At 47.0% G+C, this 26,413-nt stretch overlaps 1 protein-coding gene across 3 annotated transcripts in view; it reads right to left on the bottom strand.

The window, feature by feature from the left end:
- Positions 1-26,413, bottom strand: part of GGCX (gamma-glutamyl carboxylase) — a 238,012-nt gene that overhangs the window by 172,489 nt on the left and 39,110 nt on the right. Inside the window, exon 1 of one of the 3 annotated variants that reach the window (XM_078666905.1) lies at positions 4,121-4,139. The exons of the other annotated variants lie outside the window; for them this stretch is intronic. Coding sequence (XP_078523031.1) covers positions 4,121-4,124 — 4 coding nt within the window. The 5' untranslated portion in view covers positions 4,125-4,139. Of the gene's footprint in view, positions 1-4,120; positions 4,140-26,413 lie in introns of those variants that run through there. 3 annotated transcript variants of the gene reach the window in all.

Here is a 26,413-nt window from a genome sequence, read left to right as displayed (position 1 = left end):
AAAGGGGCAATTGTTGTGAGACGTCTGCAGACTGTGTCCAGAAAACTGCCTTTTCCCAAAATACACCAGAATAGCGGGCGTTATTTGGACAAACAGGCCGGATATTTGCGAAGAGTGTATACATATTTATTTTACACTCCAGGGAACACTTGTACTTGAACTATCCATGTAAACACAGTGCAGTGAGTATTAATTTTGGATTTTTCGCTATCGTTTCTAAACCACCCGAGGATTTAATTGATACGTACATGCCTTTTCGCACCAGATCTTCTTCCGGTTTCCCAAGACTCAACAGAGCACACTGTAATAAAAAGTTGACTCTTGTGTGGTGCACCGCTAATAAAGATAACAGTCCTAAGTGCCGTACAGTTTCACGCATTATTATTAGTAGTAATGGTTTTGTAGCCTTGCGATCGTTGTACTTTTAGGCGCTTTACACCCAAATATCCGTTTTAACAGCTTCCAGAGAGAGCTTTGCGCCAGTGTTGGTGTGATATTGTATTGTAATAATCCCGCACCTGTCGCAGTCCAGGGCAGCTGGTCTGTTACGCCTCGTTTCATTGTTGCATTATTCATGGGCGGGGGTCGAGAGGAGGGGAGGCTTTGGTAACTTTAGTACATCCGTTGCAGTTCCAAATCTCTAAGCCGGAAACTGTAACATGTCAGCCTGAGCAGGCAGGAGGCGCTCGAATGGGTGTGACTTTTCAGCTCTGCACACACAAATTCATGTCTTTCTCCTTAATACTTGTCATATACGTTTTCGCTTTCTCTCTTGTTTCTCCTCTTGATCACTTCCCCCCTCTTCCATTCTCTTTCAGAGCCCCCTTTGTGACCCTCTCTTTAGGGAGCGCCCTTCCCTTTCACCACCAGTCTCGTTCTGCCTTTCTACCCTTCCTTCCCCATTCCCCTTCACTTCCTCTACCTTCTTTGTTCTCCCGTTGCTGTCCTTCACTTTTCCCATTTCGCTTTTCATCTCTTTCTTCACGAAGCGCGTCTCTACCTTTCTGTTCCAAATGTTAGCTCTGCCATTTGTTGGCTGTTCAATTCTGCTCTGCTCTCTGCTGGTCTTGACTGTGTTTCCATGTTTTGCTGTTCCCTGTTCTGTTGTGACCAGTTCTGTGCTGCCCTGTACTATTCTGCCCCGTTCTGTTGGGCTCAGTTGTGTTGGCTCTCTTCTTGGCTGCACTGCTCTGTTCAGCTGTGCACTGTTCTGTCCTGCCCGGTTTTATTTTGCAATGTTCTGTTCTGTCCAGTTATGTGCTGCCCTGTTGCATTGTGCACTGTTCTGTGCTACCCTGCTCTATTTTACATTGTTCTGCGCTGCCCTGTTCTGGCTACTTCTGTGCTGCGTTTTTGGGTTGGGCACTGTTCCCTCCTGCTCAGATGTTCTGCCCACTTCTGACTAGTGAGATTAAGAAACGGGGGGGAGGGTCTCTCAAAGGGACATTGCCTATATAATAAAGGGCATGGTTTAAAACGGGAAACATCCATTACAACGAAACTTTTACAACGCACTACCATTACGATGCAACTTTTACAACGCAAACCATTACAACGCATAGCGCTGGGGGGCGCTCTAGGATAGGGAATGTATTTAATATACTATCCAACACCTTCCCTACTATCCACGGGGACTGGAGTTGGAATAGTAAATTAAATAAATCACTATCCAGCGCCTAAAAGCATTATGCGTTGTAATGGTATGCGATGTAAAAACCGCGTTGTAAAGGCATGCGATGTAAAAGTATGCGTTGTAACGTCATACATCCTTTAAAACACGTAAGCTAAAAATCTGTGTTTAGCATAGTGCGCCACACTACTGCTATTTTGCTGTTTCTGTCAACATCCACATACATGATACAATAAGTAACATTACACCTACAATAAGCCAGGACTATTGGCTTTGTCAATAGCTGGTACCCAATTAGAAGGATCCTGTTGTGAGGTAGATTAATTCATACTAAGTGCTATTAAGGTCTCCTGCGTCCAGCTTTCCCCACACTGCCTGCCACCCATACTACCTACCTCCTCCATGTCCTTCAGCCCACAAAGAGATTGGTCCATAGAAATGGTCTTCCTCGAGCACCCATAGATAATAATATTTTTTATCAAATCTTGTATTTTCAGTGTTATAACCACCATAGGCCCTGATTCTGTATCAAAAACACAGCTTTGATCTTTTCCCGCTAAAAGGCAATATTTCTCTCCATGTGTTCCATGCCTGGAGTGTCACACAGTTTGGTCCTCACTTTCCCTCCATATTAAAGAACATTAAATGTTTCTGCACCCAGGCTAATATGCTTCATTGCTAAATACATATAAGGTCCCAAAGGCGAGACCGATGCATTGCAAGTCACACGCTAAGGCACACGCAAAGGCACACGCAAAGGCCAATAGAATGTGACAACCAAACGCACAAGCTTTCAGAAAGCTTTCTGAATATCTGGAGTGATCCCAAGATGCCCTCTCCTAGAGCAACGTATGCGCGCTGCACTTGGCGAGACCTAAAAAAGCTTTACTCCCAACACAGCACTGCACAGAAAGGTAATGTACATAAGGCCAGCTTGCAAAATAACTTCTTACAGGAAATGGGGGCAGTCAGTATTGTCACGGTATGCTCCCATTGGACAGGTATTAATATGTGGAATGCATGTCCAAACATGTTGCACACGCGGAGGAAAGGAACAGTGTTTTTCTCTCCGATTCCCAACCACCCTTCTAAGGGATAGTTCCTTCTCCTCCCCCGCCTGCCCTCCTCTCCCCCACAGCACAGTACTGAGGCGTTGGCTGCCCCTGCTGTGCCCCTACAATCATGTGATCTCTACCCATATTTGGTATAAGTCACAAGGGACATAAGCCGGACTTGGTAAAAAAATTCAAATATGTGGGTTCCCAAATATGAACAAAACATAATACCGATCTTGCGAAAAACAATATATCAAAGAATGAGTGCTCAGGGTGACAGCTTTGCAAAATTTGTTGAAGTCTCTTTTACAAAGTAGCCAAAAAACATAAATGGCAATCCGAGAGTGTCCAGCCCCCTTTATCTCTGAAAATACACATTAGTTTTGCTAGTATTGCCGAAGAGCATCCACTTTTCAATCAGTGCTGGACACTACCCATAGAGCTGTTCATAGCGGACTTTACATTAGGCTTCTCCAACGAATAGCTTGTGACCTACTGGTAGCTCTCAGTTCCCTAGAAGTGGCTCTGCTGTGTGCAGCTCAGCCAATTAAATTAGAAGCTTTTATTTTGTTCAAATAATTAACATACCAAATTTGCAAAGCGTATATCTGAGATGAAAAAGCATGCATTTTCAGAACTTATAAGCTGATGTTTGGAGAATAATGGTTGCAGTTACAAAATATAGCTAAAGCTGATATTTGAGTGAACTATTATGTGGCGTTGGAAAGATTTATGATTATGATGACCTTGGTGCCAAGGGCACTGCAGCTATGGTTTTGATGTATGACCCTTTTAGAGGTATTCCCCATTGACAAAGCTTTTATACATTACTGTAGGCAGCTATTCTTGATGAACTGAAGTAATCACTGCTTGTATTTTACATTTGGTGGCCACTAATTAAATCGTATCTGATGTGGTCACTATTAAAACACTAATAATATTAGTAACTCAGAGGATTTTCATTCAACATCAGGTGCTCCTATCACAGAAAAGGTTGGGCATGCCAGCTTTAGATACATCCCCATATTTCCCAACCAGAACCACCCATGGTTATTTCGGCCACTTAGCGTCGCGTTTATCAGTTAACTGCATACATCTGACTAGTAACATTACTGATTTTAATCTGTTTAGGTTGCAGTCTGATATTCAGCCACAATGATATTACATTATCTATATTCCTTCCTGTGAATCGGTAGTGTAAATCTGTAGTGTGTAGCACTATATCTTCTGCATAGACGGTTTTACCTATCTGACAGCTTTTGACAATGACATGTATTAAAACTGTTAGCATTCAGATAAATGATTCCATGGATATAGCAAAAAGTATGCAAAAAAGCCAACATACTTGATGCGTCACCTGTGTGATTTCAATACATGTGAACAGAATGCCATCAATCCAGGTGTTTGCTTAAGGTGCCATATAAATGGAGCATACTCATCTGATATGGATGGGGATTGGTATTTATTCTCTGCAAAATCCCCCTTTAGAGTCCCCACGACAGTGCATGGAACGTTGTTTCTGCGTCCAGGAGTAGAACAGCATTGGATTTAACACCTGTGAATGCTTGACCAGGGACATGGGATGACTTGTCAGGGAGGAAGTATCTCTCTAGTGAAAACACCTGTTGAAAGGCGAGACAGGTCTGGTAAGCTTATTGGATAATCTAATCACACCCGTTTTAGAGTAAATTCTGAGATTTTAATGTAACAATGTTATCGGCAGATATGACCGACATTTAAGTGTATTTTAAGTATTTTTCAGAAAGTAAGAAGCCAGCTGTTATAGCGTGATTTCTCCTCTTCTTTCTTTACATTGATATTCCCTCTTCTGTTCAGCCTGATTGACTGTAGCATATAGGATGATGTCATGGAGTGCTTGGTCTTGGTTAGAGTGTCAGTTGGAAGATTGCAGGCTGAGCAGCAGGGAGGCTTCTCCTGGTGGGGCTACGGTATACCAACTTACCATCTTATCTAATATTCTACTTCTTGTGTAACTGGAACCAAATAAAGCATCATCTTTGGAACCTACTACTTGACTGCTTGTGTAACTTTTTACTTCAACATCGGCTCTATATGGTATACCAAAAAGAGGTGTATTGTTCAAAGAGTCCAGGTATTCCATTACTGGTGGAAAGGGGCTTGCTCTAGCAATCCAAATGTGCTCTTTTAGGGGGTAGTGTGGTCGAGCAGCTTTAGGCCTATCAGAGAGAAGTGTTAGAGATCTGCAGATACACACAATAGTCAATAAATGATGCACATGACTCAATAAGATGATCCACACCAAATTATAAAAATAACATGCATTGTTATATAAGTTTAGGCACCAGATTCAATACGATCAGGTAAGTACATTTTTCAAGAGAAATACTTTTGCTTTTAAAAAGTTAACTGCATTTTTCAGAAGCTGCAATGTTATCCAATGGGAGGAAAAACAAGAATGGCGTTCAGGTACAGTAGAGCGACTTACAAGTCCAATCTCCTGGACTCAAGGTGAGTATGGCAAAGGTCCAAGGCAGCCACAACAGGTCACTTCGGGCGGCACGGAGGAGGCCGGATGCAGATGTGCTTTTCAGTGTTGTCTGTCCAATGTTACCCTATGGGGATTGGCCCATTCCAAAAGAGTCTGCGGGCTTGGACTGGGAAACCAGTTAGTCTAAACCACAAGTGGGGAGTTCAGGTCTCATGATGCTTGGGGACGTGGCCACTTTTGGTCCTCTTCTCCATGGCCAAGGGCAACTGGTTCAGAGGTGTCTTTAGGTGTTGGATTCTCGTCACCAAGAGCACTCGCGGTAGTGGGGGCCTGCAAACAGAGGCTGTAGGTGGTATTGGAGAGTTCACAAGGGGCAAAACCAAAGTGGACTCCGTATCCTGAGGGCATGGGGACTACACTGACACCGTTGGCCCACTTCAGCTCGGGTTACGGAGCTCGAGTGCAGTGGTGCTTGGCAGTGTTGGACTTTTACAGTTCCGGAGTCTTTCCATCTTCTTTGGTGTGCCTGCACAAGAGTGGTGCCGCTGCTCCACAGGAGTCCTTGTGTCTTTGTTGAAGGCAGGCAGCCCTCCCAGGCTTTGGAGACATGCTAGCTTGCAGGACAGGACGACTTTGGCACAGTTCGACTGGAAAACAGCAGACAGGCTGGCAGAGCAGGGGACCAAGTCAATTGCTCTTCATTAGTCTTTGCGGCTCTTTAGTGTCCTTCTGCCTACGTTTTCATGATCCGATTGTCTGGTGCCAGGTTTTTCCTAAATACTGAATTTAGGGGCATCGGGGGAGTGTAGAATAGTAGCCAATGGGCTACCTACAATTGGGGTCACTAAGCCCCCTCTATAACCACTTCCTGGGGGAGGTAGTCATAACCCTGTCCCAGAGTTCCTGATTTTGCCATCACCAATACGAGTACCTTTGAAAAGCCTTGTCCACTTAAAATTAGGCCATGTCAGGGGTGATACAAGTCTGGGGATGGGCACGCCTATCGGACTAGATAATTTTCCCATCTGTCCAGGTGTCAAAATGGCTCTGGACACAGGGTGTTGATGACTTCTCCTGGGAGAGAAACCAGATTCATATACCAAAGGCAGTAGGAGCTTTGTAGCTTTCCTGCCCTGGAATGTTAATCTGAAGGTCCTCCTGTAGGAGGAGGTCAAAGTACCCCCCTTCCCAAGTAGGCTCGCTTTATGGCCCCCGGAGAGCAGAGGCCCTGTCTCTTGGGGACCAGACACTTGTCACTAGTGGCAGGCTGATGAAAGTTAGGCAGTCAGCACAAGCGGCTGGTAGGTTTTCAGGGGGCACCTCTAAGGTGCTCTCTGTGAGCATATACTACTAAATCCGAGACTGGCATGCATGCCTTTATTATTACGAGATTTCAGTGAAGACATCATGTAGCGGGAAACTCGATTTCACCAGTGTCCAGTACATGTTTTAAAAATGGCGTACATGTTTGTTTGTACTGGCAATAAGGGAACTGACCAGCACAGGGGCATAACTGCTCATACAGAGATGTCCTCACATGTAGCATAACGCAGCCTGCCATAGGGCTGTAAAGCCTGCTGTGGGGTGACTTATAAATATTACATGCAGTGTTAGGGGGCATTGCACACATGGATGATGTTGTTTTCGCACTTTTGTCTGCACCAAGACACAGCCTGCATTGGCAGTTTGCATGAGCTTGGCGGAGAGTCTTTTAGAGTGGCACAATTCATGCTGCAATCCTTGGGGACCCTCATTTGAGACTCAGGCCCTACCAGGGGTACCATTTGCTAGGGACTTAGAGAAGGTACTATAGGTATTGGCAATTGGGGGAAACAGTTGCACAGTTTTGGGAAAGAGATCTGACATTAGGAACCTAATTAGAAGGAACCCCGTGCACTTCTAGACAAAATCACATCATGTATCATGCAAAAAGTGGGGGGTGACCATGTCAACAAAGGGCACTTTCCTGCAGAGGAATACTGAGAAAATTGTCTTGCTACAAGTATCTGGTACTATTCCTGGAGTAATACTCTCAAATGCTGTGTTTTTATTTTTAAAAAGAGGGATGATCTCTTGTGGGAATACATAAAGTTGAGTTTGAATAGTATCAGGCCCTGGACTTTCCTGCATGCTAAGCGATCACCCCTAGTGATTTCTTTTTGTTAAAGATACATTACTAGACTATCAGACTGAATATCAGAGGTGAGTAGCTGTTGCAATTTAAATAGCGATTGATATATTCCACAAGTGAGGTAGATTGAATTCATCTGTATAGAAATCTGTGTAATACCGTTTAAATAAAGGTGCAATATGTTTTGTTCCAAAGATGAATTTGTCCCCCTAATCAAAATAGTAGTAATTAAGTTTTGATTCCTTTAGCAAATATGCAAGCAATCGGCTGTATCTTTTGCCCATCTCGAAAATCTGAGTATTTTGTTTTATTGCATGGTGCACGATACTGGCAAGATTTAAAGCCTGAATATGACCTTTTACTACACCAATTTGCTGGTAAATACATTTTTTCAGGTCGGAATCGTCAAACCAAGTCTGAGCCCCTTGCTGCCCATTTGCTTTACTGCATTACATTTAAACATTCTGTAAATAAAAGGGTCTTCCATCAAAGGAATGACAAAACATACTAGAAGTCATGATCCAGAATGCAATAGCTTGTTTGGATAACGACTAGCCTTTACTGACTTTCTAAAATATGTAAATAACCAACCCCATTTTCTAAAGCCTTTTGTCTATATAAATGTTTAGAAAATCAAGGAGGGGGGAGAATGGATCACTTGTCCTGTGAAATCAGGGTCTTAGTCGTATTGGAACCGTATAAAAACCCTCATACCCGTACACAGGCAATTGGCGGTATATCTTGGTTCTCCGCCTAGGTGTACAGTTGCAGCATCATCATAGGGTTTTTAGACAGTATATATGCTGTCCTCCACCTGGAGGTAGACCAACTGATTTGCCACTAGTGTACAGAGACTAAAAAGAGGGTGTGTGTGTGCTCAAGTGCAGTGAAGTTAAAATTCCCTACATCACTTGCAACAAAGAATTTATTTAGAAAAACGGTGATGTGAGAAATTAAAAATAATGAGGTGGTACGTCTGTAGACCGAGTTACTAGTCTACCGAACTAGTAGGCCAACATGTTTCAGACTTCTTGTATATTCTTAAGGCTTTCGTCAGAACCAAGGATGCTTAAGAGCTCATTACAGCTCTTAATCAAGTGGTTAACTTACCACTCTTGTTTTTTGGAGTCATATCTGTCGTATCTGAAACTGAAAGAAGAAATTTCTGTAGTAATGATTCTTTATTGTGTCCCTTATGGCTTCAACGTAGTAACTATTGTGTCCTATGGTGTGCAAGAAGATTACTGTCACAGTTACATTCTTGAATATCCATATTAGGCTTCACTATCTTGAGTCAGAGGTTTTAACTTAGAAAATCTATGCGCGCTCGGCTAGTTCATGAGAGGGTGGCAAGTCAAATGGTAAAGCTATTTTGAGGAAAAGAGTTGCAGCTTAGAAAGGTTCTCACTTTGCTAGTACAGGTGAATGTGCTTTAAGTTATGCTGGTTTGAGAATCGATCTAAAGGTTTGTAAGGGCGCACGTTATGTTGTACAGTCATCAGAACTATCAATACAATGGTTTAAATACAAAAGGGTGTAAATACAAGAATTATGAAAGAGACAAAGCGGTGATAAATAGTTCATATCTGGCAAATTGTGTTACGTGTGGTGACATATAGATTCAACCAGGTACATGAGTTTACCTTTTAGATGCCATTTTCTGGCTTCCTCGGGGTACCGGAGAGTGGTGAAAGAACCTTATTCTGTAAAAGTAAAAGATTTTAGTGCGGTGTACCTTACCTGATTCTCCCCTGCCTCGTGGTCTTCTAAAGGCAGCTTACTGATTCTCACAAGTCAGTGACTTGTTCTGTCTCTATGTGTGGTGCCCAGGTAGACGCGATGCCGCTTAAAGCTCGTATTTACATAGATACTGGTATGGAAATGGTAAAGGGACTACGGTATATATGTTGGTTAACATAACTTGCTGGCACTGCAATGGCCAGCATAGAAAAAAAAGACTTGTGTGACATTCATGTTGCTGTTATTTATCATCGACGTATGAATGTCAAAAATGTCACTTTAGGAGGTGGATATTACCGCGTTGTCTTTTTATTCACTAGAATATTTCGATACGTAATTAACCGTTTTTTAGTTAGTCTGGAAATGTGAATGTTTCATTTATCACATTTATGTCATCATGGTGGCATCATAATTTTCAAATAAACGGCAGTTGCTCTATCTCGTATTTCAAATTCCATATTACAGATCGTTAAGATTAGTGCCGGACGCAAGGTCAGTGTGGCCTCATGTTAGATAGACATATTAGTGTATGCCAATATTTCATATTCCATTTTTCAAATAGTTAGGATTAGTGCAGGACTCAAGGTCAGTGTGGCCTTGTGTTTGAAAGTTACATTAGTGTATGCCAAGGAATATTATTGTTCAATCCTTCGCTATCAGTTTTCAAGCGATGGATCCAACGCAGATCTTTCTCAAAAAGAACACGTTCAGCATTGTTGGTTTTCATGTGTAATGTTTCCAGCACTACCCATTTGACATCATCTGTAGAATGGTTATTCTCAATGTAGTGCTTGCTCATCTTGGTGGTAGGTCTCTTGCAGTTTACGTTGCTCTTATATTCACCAATGCGTAGTTTTATTTTACGGCATGTCATTCCTAAGTATCTACATTCACACGGGCATGTAATCATGTAAATCACATGGGTGGTATTACAATTGTGTTAGCGTAATGTCCAGGTGAAGTTAGGTAAGAGTTGTAATCTCTTGGTGACTTTTGTCAGTTTGCACACCGTGCACGATCCGCATGGGTAGTGACCCACTATAGGACTCAAGTTCCATGCTGCAGTGAGGCTTTCTTTACTGGTAACTGGTGTTGGTCTTGTATGCACTAGGTGATCCTTTATGTTTCTTGTTCTTCTGTTGGTAAATCTAGGTTTGGGCCATTGTATAGTGTTGGATGTGAGGATCCTCCTGTTTCTGTTTATAATCGTCTTTATTGTATTCGTTGATGTACCATATGTGGTTACACACGTTAGTAAATCTGCTGGTGTTTCTCGCGGTATTGCCTCTAGTAAGGAAGAGGCCCAAATACCTAGAGAGGATGAAGAAGAGGAGTAACCTGGAACGATCAAGAGAGACAAGTATATACTCGCAGTATGACGAAAGAGCAAACCGGGCCCAGCACAAGGAATCACTGGTAATCAACCTCACGGATACAGTTCTCACAAGAAAGTATTGAATAAAGGACTAGGGTTTGTTCCGACACCCCCATAGGACATCTTCAAATTACAATGCGAAATGGCAGAATTTTGTAGAAAAATCAAATTGAAAGTCTTCTTTGTGAACAGAGAGAATGAGATCCCTGAGAGTGACACCAATTTAAGTCCCAAGTCGACATTTTGCCCACCTTGTCATATGGTCCCTGCAGAAATACAGGCCTTTGAGCAAGCGATAATGAGAGACAAGCATTTACAATGCAATAGGTCTCGCAGCATTCAAGTTTGAGTTATTGGCATTGTGTATGACAATGCGTTGCATCAAATTTTTAGCAAACTTTGAATTGGTGAGCAGTGTGAGTGTGTGCAAGAGTATGCTGTTCTTGAAAGCAGTGTGGTAGAGAGTGCAGGAATTTGGGGGACCTGAGCAATGTGGATGATGCACCTCACGCACGGGGCTGATGCAGTTATTATTTACACAGCTCTGATGATGCACCTCAGGTACGGGCTCACAGCTGTTATTATTCACACAGCTTTGCTGATGCACCTCACGCACGGGGCTGACGCAGTTTTTATTCACACAGCTTTGATGATGCACCTCACGCACGGGGCTGACGCCTCCTGAAAGTGCCTGTATTTCTGAGCCTCCCTTGAAACTCGAAAGAGAGGCAAATAAGTGATGCACCTCACGCACAGGCTCACATCTGTTATTATTTACACAGCTATGATGATGCACCTCAGGCACGGGGCTGACAGTTATTATTCACACAGCTCTGATGATGCACCTCATGTACGGGTTCACAGCTGTTATTATTCACACAGCTCTGATGATGCACCTCACGCACGGGGCTGACGCAGTTATTATTCAAACAGCTCTGATAATGCACCTTAGGCACGGGCTCACAGCTGTTATTATTCACACAGCTCTGATGATGCACCTCTGGCACGGGCTTACAGCTGTTATTATTCACACAGCTTTGATGATGCACCTCACGCACGGGGCAGACAGTTATTATTCACACAGCTCTGATGATGCACCTCATGCACGGCCTCACATCTGTAATTATTCACACACAGTGATGACCCCGGGGGCAGCCTGCACCTTCCTACGCTACTGTCTCTGCGTATCACAATAAGTCTGGTAATGGGCAAACTGTCCTGGTTGGCATGACATGAGGAAGTCTGGTAATGGGCAAACTGTCCTGGTTGGCATGACATGAGTAGGGAAATTTTAAGGAAAAAAATGCAAAATTCATTTTCACAACCTCTTCCTTGAACTTTGCCAAGCAAACTATTTTAAAAAAGACCCATGAAGACGCCCGCCTGATTTTTCCACTATGTGCTAGCAACATATGGGGGAAAGACTTAAACGAAGGGCCACAGCTAAAGTGCACTCATTGGATTCAAAACAGAGTTGGTAGGATTCTGGCATCTGACACATTTACACTTTTTAAATCGGCACCAGGGACACAAACATCCAACAATATCCAGTTTGCTGTGAGAATAAGGCATCATTTTCTCTTCGAATATTGAGCAATTTAAATGTTACTGCAAGCAAAATGATGGGGGAAAATACATGTACTGTATGCAGCCTATGCAGTAAAATCAGAAACATTGACCGTAGTAATTCCCACTAATTCCCCCACAGCAAGTTATCAGATGCTTCCATTACAAATCCAGATTGCACTTTAACTTCATTTTAAAACACATCAGCACTGCAATATGGTGGCTTGTGAACAGGTAGGTGTACAGTAGCCATAGCTGCCAAAGTTTGAGATTGCTATGTGTGACATTTTCATAATTTCAGTGTAATTATGAGTGACATTTCAACATCTATGAGTGACATTTTCTCATCAGCAAAATCAAGCAATGAAGACGAGGGGAACATATTAATATCATCACAGTATCCACGGCACAATATCAACTGCTTATTAAAAAATTGTCTTACCATCATCTAGGTGAGGCATACGTCAAGTGCATTATGACGATCCCCTGGACAACTTCAGAGGTAGCAGATTGGTTGTCGGGCTCTCATAACATTGTTAACTAAATCTGTCCTTGCACTTTTTGGCGCTCCATAAACTGCAGGCATGCTCGGGCCGCCAGCCACCGCGGGAGGCCGTAGCAATTAGAGTTTGACCCCCGGCCCTCCTCCAGTGTTAGTCGCGCAGGCCTTGGCACTGTCCTCCCACTGTGCATGAAGACGACCCCCTGGACAACTTCAGAGTTTTAGGTAGCAGATTGGTTGTCGGGCTCTCATAACACTGTTTACCAAATCTGCCCTTGAACTTTATGGTGCTCCACAAATTGCAGGCAGGCGGGGGGCGTGGGAATTAGAGTTTGCCCCCACGGCCTTCCTCCAGTGATGGTCGCCCAGGCCTGGGCACTGTCCTGTCACTGACTCTTGCCGATCCCCACCCAGTGCCATGCTGCAGAAATGAGACTGTCCTGGGGGCCCTGATTAACTCGCCAGCAGCCCCACTGTGTGAGAGACTTAGACAATGCCCACACTTTTTCAAAACAGAGGCCACAGGCTTTTATTACAACTCCAAGGGAGGGTGCAGCCGCATATTTAGATGGCTGCAACCGCAGGCGATGAAGGCTCGGGGGAAAGATAGACCTGCCACTGATCCGAAGAGCTGGCTGAGATGAGGTGGGAGCACGGAATAGGAGAGGACCATCTTCTAGAGTTTGTGAGCAGGAGAGCCCCTTTCTGAGACCTTGCTTGAAAGGGGGAGGATCAGACTGGCAGGCTAGGACCTCGCAGCGGTGAGGGGACAGACGGCGGCAGCTGAGGACGGCACCTTTGACACTGAGAGGTGGGAAGGAGAACAGGCCCAAACTGCACTAATGCATCACCAGTGCAGATCAGACTGCGATGGAGGAACGGCCCGGAGAACTCGTCGGCCCTGCTGAAGGTGGGAACAGTCACGGGCGCGGGCCGAGACACAGGCTGAGCGTCCTGTTGCTAATAGTGCATTGAGGGTTGGATTGACCCCTACTGCACTGCTGTTTTGCCTGAGCGGGTTGCCTCGGGGACAGAGAGACGATCCTGCCACGAAGGGCTTTGGCCTGGCCAGAGAGTTCCGGGCGGGGCCGCCCACTAACAGACTGTCTGTCCTGGCGGCTCCTGTGTCACCGACTCCCTTCCGTCGGCCGCAGAAAAATATTGAATTCTCTCCTCAATAACAGCTAAGAAGCACGTGGCAGACCGGGTCGGAAAGAGCCCGCGGCTGCTGGCGCCATGATTATATTAAAGCTCCCTCCGACCAATATTATATGCCTGCTACGCCTGGAGTGCCCACAAAATTGCCTGCTCCCTTCAGCTCGAAAAACATACTCCTAGCGCTCTGCGGCACTGAGACGTGCGCACGCAATTACAAAAACGAAACCTATCGTGGGGCGGGACTTCCGTCTTGTGAAGCCCGCGCCCACGGAGTGCCTGGCAGTGGTGACGCGGGGCTCCCATGCCCGAGGGAGAGCCCCGCAGAGGCTGCAGAAGTCCGGAGTGGCGGTAAGTGGGGCTTAATTGTAGGGGGGAGGGGGGGTGCGCTTGTGTGTGCGCATGTGTTTATGTGGGGGGGGGAAGAGCCGGGGGTCTCTGTATGTGTGTGTGTGTGTGTGTAGGTGCGCTGGTGTGTGTGTAGGTGCGGCGAGGGGGGTGTGTGTGTGTGTGCGCGTCTGGCTGTGTATGCGTGTGGCTGTGATGTGCGCATGCGTGAGTGTGGGTGCGCGTGCACGCAGTGTAATCCAGCCGAAGAGAAGCGCGTGGCAGTTTCTTGTCCTTCATTCCCCCGAGTCAGCTAGCTATAAGTCTCCACCTGGACGCATCCTTTGGATGCGAATTCAAGGCTCGACCTAAAAAAGAGAACATCAAACCCACGGCTAAAAAACACTATGTCAGTATGACAAGACAGGAACAGAGAGCAATGGAAGATTTGTGCAAGAATGACAACCTAGTGATCAAACCAGCAGACAAAGGGGGAGCGATTGTCCTCCTAAGCAAACAGGGATACAACAAACAATGCCTAGATCTACTCACAGACCAGAGGTTCTATAAGAAAATCACCATTGATCCAACCAAGAGACTACAAACAACAGTTGATCTTATGGTAGAAGAGGCAGAGGTGAATCGGTGGATCTCCAAACAATAGGCTGATTTCCTAAGGCCAAGATCACCAAGATGGCCTTACTTCTACTCATTACCCAAAACCCACAAAAACAGAACACCACCAACCGGACGCCCAATCGCCTCAGAGTTAGGGTCTGCACTAGAACCCTTATCTCAGTTTGCAGACCAGTTCCTAAGACCGCTAGTACAGAGCACTCCAACGTACCTTAAAGACACACGAGACCTCTTGAACCAACTTGAAGGCCAAGCATACGTCGAGAGAACCATGTACATAGTAGGAATCGATGTAGAGAGTTTCTACACGAGTCTCCCTCAACAGAAAACTTTTAACACCCTGGAAAATATGTTATTTTCTGGAGAGTGGAACTACAAGACACCAAGACATTTTGTCCTTGAGCGCTCACTGAGAACTATTTCGAATATGAAGGGAACCTGTTCGAACAATGCCATTGTACTTCCATGGTAAGTACATTTGCCCCTAGTGTGGCAGGGCTATATGTGAGTAACTTTGAGCAACAATACATACAAAACCAAAGTAACCCTTTCCTGACGCAGATACGATTTTGGCGCCGTTACGTAGATGACGTCATTATGATATGGGAGGACTCCCAGGAGGCATTGCTGAAATTCCTAACATGGATAAACTGTAGAGATGACTGTCTGAAGTTCACATGTATATCGGACAAGACACAACTAGACTTCTTAGACATCACATTCTACACTGAGAACAATACTCACCAGACCAAGACTTTGTACAAACCTACAGCAAGAAATAGCATACTCTCCTATAACAGCTTTCATCCACGCCCTTTGAGAGATAACCTACCTTACAGACAGTTTTTATGCATAAGACGTAACTGTAGTACTCTCAAGGACTACAAAGAAGAAGCCAAGGAGATGGGGGACAAACTAGAGATGAGAGACTAGCCAGTAAAAACCATCAGAAAATGTAAAAAAAGAGCTCGCAATCAACCAAGAGAGAGCTTACTCAAGACAATACCACGAGAAACACCAGCAGATTTACTAACTTGTGTAACCACATATGGTACATCAACGCATACAGTAAAGAAGATTATAAACAGTAACTGGAGGATCCTCACATCCAACACTCTACAATGGCCCAAACCTAGATTTGCCAACAGAAGAACACGAAACATAAAGGATCACCTAATGCATGCAAGACCAGCACCTGTTACCAGTAAAGAAAGCCTCACTGCAGCATGGAACATGAGTCCTATAGTGGGTCACTACCCATGTGGATCGTGCACGGTGTGCAAACTGACAAAAGTCACCAAGAGATTACAACTCTTACCTAACTTCACCTGGACATTACGCCAACACACGAATTGTAATACCACCCATGTGGTTTACATGATTACATGCTCGTGTGAATATAGATACATAGTCTGGCACTAATCTTAATGATCTGTAATATGGAATTTTAAATACGAGATAGAGCAACTGCCGTTAATTTGAAAATTATGATGCCACCATGAGGACATGAATGTGATAAATGAAACGACCGCATTTTGACCATTTTTCTTTTCCTTTTTCTGTTTTCCACATTTTCATTGATATATCATTTATAGCCTTTCTATCATCCTTTGCCTCAGTTATTGCGCTATTTTCACGACTAAGTCCATAGGTAAGTCACAATCCCCACCCACCTTTGACCCGTAGTCTTTCCTCAGACTCGAGTAATCACGTGATCGGGAACGCGCTTTAACTTATAAACAGAACGGCAACACTGTTGCAGTAAGAAACCTTCAACTTCTCGGGAGCTGATGCTCTCGCTCACTTTGTAAATCCGGTTCGCCGAATATCAGGTCAGCATGATTGTTCTAACCCGCACTGCTACGCTGTATCCCCTACACCGTGTTAAACCATTTAACACATCCCGCGTTTTCCTTTTTTCCAGCTTTCTACATCTTTTGAATATAGACTAGAAACACCAAACAGGCATGTAAGTCACCACTTTCACTCGTTTTTTGTCAACGCGAACGCATTTATTTTCACTATTCAAGTTACATTTGACTATCTCTGATTGTCCTGTGAATGTATGTCTTATGGTCATAAAATGTAAAGAGGTTACATATTATAATTTCTTTTCACAGCGTTATTCCCTGATGAAGGGCTCACACCGTAGCCCGAAATGCATTGGATATCTTGAATTGTAATGATGCCTCATGGATAAATGAGTTACTTATGTCTATAAAATTGTGAAATTATCGACAATTGAATATGCTATGAACCAATATTCAATGAACATTGACAATTAAATGAAATTTGATGCGCTAAACCTTTTGTGTGGAATCCTCTGTTGTAAAGAGGAATACAAGGTGTTCCCAAGGGGATGGTCCCAGTGACCCACTGGTATCACATCTCACTATAAATGAAACATTCACATTTCCAGACTAACTAAAAAATGGCTAATTACGTATCAAAATATTCTAGTTGAATAAAAAGACAATGCAGTAATATCCACCTCCTAATGTGAAGTTTTTTACATTCATACGTCCATGATAAATACCAGCAACATCAGGGTCACAAAAGGCTTTTTCCTATGCTGGCCATTGCAGTGCCAACCAGTTATGCCAACCAACACAGATACCGTAGTCCCTTCACCATTTCCATACCAGTATCTATGTAAATATGAGGTCTACGCGGCCTCACGTCTACTGGGGCGCAGAACATAGAGACAGAACAAGTCACTGACTTGTGAGAATCGGTAAGCTGCCTTTAGAAGACCACGAGGCAGGGGAGAATCGGGTAAGGTACACGGCACTACAACCTTTTGCTTTTACAGAATAAGCTCCTTTCACCGCTCTCCTGTACCCCGAGGAAGCCAGAAAACGGCATCTAAAAGGTAAACTCGGGGGCGTGGCTAAGCAACATGGCCGACAGGACGTGAGCTCCTGCAGCTCCCGGCCAGCCTAGCCCAAAAATCCTGTTCAAAACTTGATCCTGTGCCCAATCGCCGAAGAAACTTGCGGGATCGGAGGTCGGAAGTCGGGGGGCACGCTCCGGTGTCGAATTTAGAGAGATTAGAGTGCGGGAGGCGGCGCGAGGTGTGTGGACTGCGGGAGCCGGCACCCTGATTACGGGAGGCCGAGGCTGCAGCCTAATATACGGGCTGCTGCCGGGTGACGCTGGGTGACGTCGGAGACTGCCGCTGCCCCCGGGAACACGTAGAATCCTGGTGTTTGTGCTCCCGGGCCCGGGAGCCTGGAGAATTAGTGACAAATCTTTCCCCCTCTGGGCCCGGATTCTGGAGGAGCGGCGGCGAGGCTTGGAGGAGGTGCAGGAAGGAGCGGAGGTGACCCGGAGGGTGAGGGGCGGACTGGAGGTCCGTGCGGCCATTGCGGGCCGCCTGCAGTGCCTGATATTACCCCCTAAAAGACGTGAGAGGCTTGGAGCCGCGGTTGGGGAGATCGCTGAGGCTGCTCAGAGGGAGCTGGAAGAAGCGGGGGCCCCCGCTGCTGTTGAGGGCCACTCACGGCACCGAGCACGCATTGCCGTTTGGGTGCAGTGTTCACCTTCCCCCCCTGGCGGTTGAAGGTGAGGCGAGGCGTGCCTCATGGTAGACTAGACCCTACAGTGGAGAGCCTGTGTACCTGGGGGGGCCAAAGAAGAACTGGCACGACGGAACTCCTGAAGGCCATACAGGGATCTCACACCGCCCTTGAACGGCAGATTGAGACAGTGTCCATCGATGTTAATCTGCTGAGAGCGGACTTTCGCAAGGTCATCAATAAAGTTACAGAGGCTGAGGGGAACATAGTTCAACTACAAGAGGAGTTGACCTCATTTAAGCAGACGGTGACGCGGCTCTCGGCCGCCACGGGGGAGCTGGAGAGAAGGGCTGAGGATGCCGAAGGACGGGCGCGCCGCAGCAACATCAGAGTCCTGGGCATCCCGGAACTAGCGGAGATGGGGAATGCGGAACGATTCCTGGAGCAGTGGATCCGCACCACGCTATGCCCGGCAGGACGTTCGAAGGTCTTTGTGATCGAACGCGCCCATAGAGCGCTGATTCTGCCGTCGCGGCCTGGGGCCCCGCCGCGAGCACTCATTGCAAAAATCCTGAACTACCGCAACAGGGATTGTATCCTAAGGGCAGCCAGGGAAATGGCAGACCTCACGTTTGAGAACTCTAAGGTCTCTGTCTATCCGGATTATACACGGCAGGTCCAGGAACAACACAAATCCTTTTTGGAGGTTAAGCAAAAGCTACGGGAAATGGATCTCCAGTACATGTTATTGTACCCCGCCAAACTTAAGGTCCTCTCCCAAGGCAAGGCCCATTTTTTTGAAAGACCAGAGGAAGTGTGGGTGTGGCTTCAAATTAGAGGTGATGCACTCCCCCCTGAGGAGAGGGGTCGCTCTAGGGCAACGTGGGGGACGCGGCCTGCGAGGAAGCGACGATCTGGACGGCGGCGATCCGCTGGCACCTCTGAAGATGCTGTTCAACGTAGAGTCACGGTGGGAGATGATGGGGCCCTCCGCATGGAATCTACGGGGGCTGTGGACTTGCTGGTAGCGGATGCGGATGGTCCGCGGGATGCTGTGTTGGTACCGGACACTCTGCCTCCGCGGCTGGATGAACTGCCGCCCACAGTGGACACAATACCGGAGACGATGGCTGATGCGGCCGGTGCAGCGGAGGTCCAGCCCTGAGGGTCATATCCTTGGATGATAGCTGGACTGTTGAGCTGCATATCCCTCTTTCCCACTTGCCCCACCCCCCTCCCCTCTTTGTTTTTCCTTTTCAGGATTTCCAGTGTTCTGCTTGACGTGAACTGATGGTGTGTGTGGGGGGGGGGCGCTCTGGGGTGGGGAGAGTACACGGGCGGCAAGCCCTTGGTAAGCTGAAAGTCTGAAGGGCGCAGAGTATATTCAGGGGGCTAGCTGTGCCGGGGGTTGCTTGGGGGGAAGAGGGGGGTTTGTTCCTCAGTACTGTTGGGGCGATTGCTAGGGTTTTGGGGATGGGGTTGATGTGTACGTCCTGGCACCAGCGGGGGAAGGGCATTTCAGCAAGTTTAGTTGTTGCAGGAATATTGCTCGTGGGAGGGGGGAAGGGAGGGTGTTGGGGAGGTTTGTTGGGGGGGTTTGTTCCATGCATCAGTTGTATTACAGTGCGGGCACGGAATGGGACACATACAGGATGTGCTGATGGGGCCCTGGTGTGGGCCGGCAACAGGCCGTGGGTTATAAGTTTTTAACGTAGAACGTGAGAGGGCTGGGTACGTGCGCTAAGCGACATAGGGTTCTTTCATTCCTCCGTAGACACGGCGTCTCCATTGCATGCCTCCATGAGACCCACTTAGATGATGAAGTGCCCGTAAATTGGGGAGGAAATGGCGAGGCCAACTGTTTCACTCTTCCTTTTCCTCCTATGCTAGGGGGGTACTTGTCTGGGTAGCCCCCGGGATCCCCTTTGCCATTCAATACATGGAGGCGGATATACAGGGCAGTTACTTGCTCTTGAGGGTGAAGCTGGATGGGAGGGGCATCACACTTTTGAATTCCTATGCTCCTAACGTGGATGACCCTGGATTCTTTCTAACGCTACAGGAGGTTCTGGTCCCGGATCTGGAGGCCCCTCTGTTTTGGGTGAGGGATTTTAACTGTTTCCTAGACCCTGTACTGGATTGATACCCCCCCGCGCGCAGGCACGAAACTGCGCATGACAAAACAGCTCGGCGAGGTAATGGGGAATCTAGGGGTGGTGGATATATGGCCCCAGCGACACCCAACCTTGCAACTCTACACATGTTTTTCCCCCACTCAACACACATAGCAGGCTGGACAGGATTTTAGTTGTCAATGTTGATGCTTCCATAGCACTGATGATCACACATCAGGCTCGCTTTCTGTCTGACCACTCCCCTGGGACGTGCGCGGTGCAGTGGGAGGGGCGACCTGCCCGCTCTCGAACCTGGCGGATGCCGGGGGATCTGTTACAGGACCCAATAGCGAGGGACTCGGTCCAGAATGCTCTTACAAGCTACCTAGAGTTGAACTGGCGGGCAGGACCCATTGCTTACGCCACCAAGTGGGAAGCCCTGAAGGCGGTCGTAAGAGGTGAGTGTATGGGCCTCATTTATGGGGTCAGGAGACAGCTCCTACGGGAGCTGCGGGACGCTGAGGGTGACTTATTGCAACAGCAAACAGTGCCGGACCCGGACGAGACGCAACAGGAGGCGGAAAGGGCAGCCCGAGCCTGTGTACATGACATTCTGGACAGGCTCGATAAGTACTATTTGGGACAATTTAGACAGCGGCTTCATAGGGAGGGCGACAAGGCGGGCCAGATGCTGGCCTGGGTTTTGCGGCGAGAATTTGCGCTGGAGAGGATAGTGGCGCTGCGAGACGTGGCGGGGCACATGGTGCACTCTGAAGAGGCTATACTCCGGGTCCTCCAGTCCCATCTACAAACGGTGTATGCGGCCAACCCTGCGGTTACTGAACGTACATACCTGCCGTATTTGCAGGACTTACACTTGCAGTCCCTGTCTAGGGACGCAGTGGAGGACTTAGATGCGGCATTAACATTGGGGGAGGTACGGGTAGCTATGGCTGGTCTCCCGAGAGCCAAGGCTCCGGGGAGTGACGGTTTCCTCCCGGAATTCTATCAAGCGTACGCTGATACGGTTGCCCCAAGCCTGTTGCAGGTGTATGTTGAGGCCTTTGAGAGCGGTGGTCTACCGCCTACCATGAACCAGGGCGAGATATGCATGATTTTGAAGCCAGGAGGCGACAAATGTGACCCCTCAGCGTATAGGCCCATTACTATGATCAATACGAACGTTAAGATTCTGACAAACTGTTGGAAGCCGGACTAGCACCGCACATGACACGTTTGATCCATTCGGATCAATGTGGCTTTATTCCGGGACGTAATGCCGCCATGAACTTACGGCGGTTGAATCATATTCTGCATGAAGTGCGCGATCGGGAGGAGCCATTGGTTGTGGTGTCTATTGACATCGCCAAGGCGTTCGACACGGTTGATTGGGGATACCTCCTAGAGGTCCTCCAAGTGGTGGGCATGGGCCCCAAATTTCGCCGGTAGGTCCGCCTGTTGTATACAGCTCCCAGTGCCAGAGTACGGTTGGGCGGCTGGATCGGGGGACGCGGCAGGGGTGCCCCCTCTCGCCGCTCCTCTTTGCGCTGGCTATAGAGCCCTTTGCGGTCCGGGTCCGCGCGGAGATGGCACAATGGGGTATTCTGGTAGGGGATACATGTAACGTGGTCTTCCTGTATGCGGACGACGCTCTCTTTTACCTGCGGGCGCCGGAGGAATCATTACCCGTATTGTTGCACCACCTTGACCGCTTTGGAGAGGCCTCGGGTTTGCAAATTAGTCGCAACAAGTCATTGATATTCCCTCTGGCGGGATACGAAGGGGGACCGGAGGTGGCCCTTCCAGACCTGGGACTGCGTTGGGAACGGGAGGCTTTTCGGTATCTGAGGATTCAGGTGGCCCCGACGGACACACAGGTACTGGCTCGAAATGTTGGTCGGATACTTAAGTCTTTACAGACTTCAGTAGTCTTCTGGAATATGTTGCCACTCTCTCTTATGGGACGGCTCGCTGTTGCAAAAATGGTGATGCTTCCCAGGTTATTATATGTACTACAGAACTCGCTCTGCCCTATCCCACCGCAAATATTTCGTACCCATAATACTTTGCTGACATCACTGCTTTGGGCGGGTCGACGTAGCCGAGTTGTGCTACACACCCTGGTTCGGAGCTGGGAGGAAGGTGGTCTGGAGGCTCCGAGGTTTGATCTGTACTATTATGCAGCACAATTGCTGCCGGCGGCAAGGTGGTTCGCGGAGGCGGACGGGTGGGAGATGCAGCTTTTGGCTGGAAGTGCCACTGAACGGGCACTACAGGTGGCATTAATGAGGGGGAGTGGAGCGGACGCGACCCTACCATATGTGGTGGGCCACACTGCTGCAGTCTGGCAGAGGTGTGTGGAACGAGTCCTGAGACGGGCCCCCTATCACAGGGAATTGTCAGTCTGGATCTTAGCGCCCATTGTGGCTATGGAGGAGCATATGTCCTTTAGGGACTGGAGAGATGGGGGCTGCGAAACCCTGGCTGACCTCTATCCGGGCGACTCGTTGGTCTCCTACGAGGAGGCTGCGGAAGCCTTTGAGTTGGGGGAGGGGCAATTTATACATTATCGCGGCATTCAGGAGGTGGTCAGGCAGATGTGGCCTCAGTTCCCGGAGGCGCCTCAGACATCCCATACATTAAACATCATTCTCTCATGTGGCAGGAGTCGTAGGTTGATCTCTTTGCTTTACTTTGCACTGCGTCGGGACACAGAACCACCGCTCCAGCCTGCGTGGAGCGCGCTGGAAACGGTCTCCTTGCAGCGCTTCTCGCCAGATAGGGAGGACACCTGCCCCAGATGCGGAGCTGAGAGGGATGGGTTCCTACACTTGGCCTGGGAGTGCGCCCTGGTGCGTAGTTTCTGGTCAGTGGTGATGGGACGTATAGCCGCTGCTACCGGCCTTGCGGTGGACTTAACACCACTCCACTGTCTGCTGGCGCTCGTTCCCCGGCCTAGGAAAAAGAAAATCCCTTATAAACTACTGCAACTCATGTTGGTTCTGGAGCGGTGGAGAGTAGCCATTACCTGGATGGGGCGGAGGGCCCCGGAGATTTCTACGTGGCTGAGGGATGTCCGAGAGTGGTCTCTGGCAGAGGAGACTCATATGCAATGTGCGCACAGGGATGGGAGACTGCAGGAAGACCTGTTGGCATGGAGAGCAATGTGTGCCGCTGGTATGTCCCTGAGTGATTCCTAGGGGACTAGTGCTGAACTGTTTACGCCTGAGGGGTCCGGAACTGACGGGGAGGGAGGGGGTAACGGGGATGAGTAGATCTGGGTTGTCGTTTGCACTCGGCCGCGGTCTCACGTCCCCTGTCGCTATATCCTGATTGTAATGTATGGTTCTTTTTTATAACCCTAATGTCCGATTTTTGTCTAGTGGTATTGTTTCCCTACTGTGCCTTAATGAGGTTGTCGTTCTGTATGCAACAGTTCTTATATGATGCCGCAATTGGGGGGGAAATGTTTGTGTTCTCTTTATGGCATAGCAAAAAATAAAGTTTTTACAAAAAAGGTAAACTCATGTACCTGGTTGAATCTATATGTCACAGCACGTAACGCAATTTGTCCGATATGAACTATTTATCACAGCTTTGTCTCTTTTATAATTCTTGTATTTACACCCTTTTGTATTTAAACCATGTTATTGATAGTTCTGATGACTGTACAACATAACAGAACTAGCGCCCTTACAAACTAGACGCTCAATCGCCGATACCTTAAGTCCGATTCTCAAACCAGCATAACTTAAAGCGCATTCACCTGTACTAGCAAAGTGAGAACCTTCCTAAGCTACAACTCTTTTCCTCAAAATTGCTCTACCATTTGACTTGCCACCCTCGCATGAACTAGCCGAGCGCGCATTGATTTTCTAAGTTAAAACCTCTGACTCAAGGTAGTCAAGCCTAATATGGATATTCAAGAATGTAACTCTGACAGTAATCTTCTTGTACACCATAGAACACAATAGTAACTATGTTGAAGCCATAGATGTACACAATAAAGAATCATTCCTACAGAAATTTCTTTTTTCAGTTTCAGATACGACAGATCTGACTCCAAAAAACAAGAGTGGTAAGTTAACCACTTGATTAGGAGCCGTGATGAGCTCTTAACCACTTCCATGCTAATGACAAGGTCAGCTCGTCATGCAGTTTACTGTAGCTGTGCTTATGACGAGTTGACCTTGTCATGAACAATGGGAATTGATGATGTTTAGCACCCAGCGGGAATTGCCTTAGCAGGCAAGGTGTTAAGCATACCTAGTCCTGACGAAAGCCTTAAGAATATACATGAAGGTTGAAAAATGTTGACCTACTAGTGCGGTAGACTAGTAACTGGGTCTACAGATGCACCACCTCATTATTTTGAATTTCTCACATCACCGTTTTTCTGAATAAATTCTTTGTTGCAAAGTGATGTAGGAAATTTTAACTTCACTGCACCTGAACAGACACACACCCTCTTTTTAGTCTCTGGACACTACTGGCAAAACAGTTGGTCTACCTCCAGGTGGAGGACGGCATATATACCATCTAAAAACCCGATGATGATGCTGCAACAGTACACCTAGGCGGAGAACTAAGATATACCGCCAATCGCCTGTGTATGTGTATGAGGGTTTTTATACGGTTCCAATACGACTAAGACCCTGATTTCACAGGACAAGTGATCCATTCCTCCCCTCCTTGATTTTCTGTACTAACCATTGGAAGCTGAATGGATCACAGCTTCTTATTCCCTCCACATTGATTATTGCATATATAAATGTTTAGGCATCTCTTGGTGTCGGAATTGAGAGGTTATCCTGCAAGTGACATTGGTGGCCGAAAATAGACTGTTAAAAATACTTGGGGCCTTTTTATAACTTTGGCAGTCTTGCAGTGTGCAGCTACGCCAGTGCTCCGCTACGAGACTGCCAAAGCCATCTGCACACCGCCCGCCAGATCATCCCTGTCTGGTGGGTGGTGCTTTGATGATCCCATGGTGGTGCCTTTCCAAGGCACATATCTAAGACTTAGAAAGGCACCGCAATGGGCGCACCAAAGCATGTTCCTGCACGGCATGGACAGTCCAGTCCAGGCTGCGCAGGAACTGGGGATGCATACGGACAGGGGGTACACCATGTTCCCTCCTGCATGCACTCCATGGCCCAGAGGCAACAGTGGCTCTGTAGGAGCCCCCTTAAGTTTCCTCACTGCCACACTTTTCATGTCAAGCTCACCTCCATGAAAAGTGTTGCAGTGAAGAAACTTGTACTATGCTTGGCGTGCCGCAGCGATACTGCCAGCATATTGTGGCCTCAGACTGTTGCAAGACTGCTGTGGGATCACAGATACCGACGGTTGCAGCAGTCCTGTGGCCTGTCTGGCAGACCACAGACCACTGCCGCGACTACGGCTCTTAGTGGTGTCCATGAAATGTTGTGGGTGCTTTCAGGTTAGTCAATTCACGCTAAGGATAACATAGTCCTTGCAGAATCTGATGTGCAGCTCTTCAATTGAAAATATTTAAACTCTTGAACTATCCTAGATGATACTAGTATCATTAGAAATGATGTGCTTCAAGAGAACAATGGTTGAGAAATCCTGTGAACAGGCTTATATCGAAGTCCTGTCAATATTCCTAGGGCCCTATTCAAATCCAAGGAAAGCGCAAATTTAGTCTCTGTGGGAAAGCTGTAAAAAAACTCTACAATTTGTTATTACTTCTTCGTGAGACGACAGACCATTTGGCTGGCTTCGAAACAGGGAACTAGATACCAGATAACTGTAACAAATAGGATAACATTTTGCGTGAACTGATGGCACATCAAATACTTTTAAGCATGTCCACATACAGATGAAAACTAAAATGTGAGTAGTACAGGAATGTTTATCTGCATCAAAATAAATTCTATTGTGCAGTCTTTACAAGCCCAACGCGTGCCATACAAATGAGCTTCTACTTCAGTCCATAAGCCTTTAATGTAGATTATGCTCTGGTTGCCTTCAAAAGGTGTTGGCAAAATTCTAAGTCCTAAACAGGTGTGCGGTCAGCTGAATGATTCACAATCATGGTGAAGTACCTGTCCTTCCCCTCGATCAGCAACTAAGGGACGGTTTCAGCGATACTGGTGTGTTTGTCGACATACTCCAGAAATTTGTGAACCAGAACTGCCTAGCACACGCTGATACCACTGAGATGATAG

Source organism: Lissotriton helveticus, chromosome 11 (assembly GCF_964261635.1).
Source record: "Lissotriton helveticus chromosome 11, aLisHel1.1, whole genome shotgun sequence".
Taxonomy (NCBI): domain Eukaryota; kingdom Metazoa; phylum Chordata; class Amphibia; order Caudata; family Salamandridae; genus Lissotriton; species Lissotriton helveticus.
This window is presented reverse-complemented; position numbering and strand designations above follow the sequence as displayed.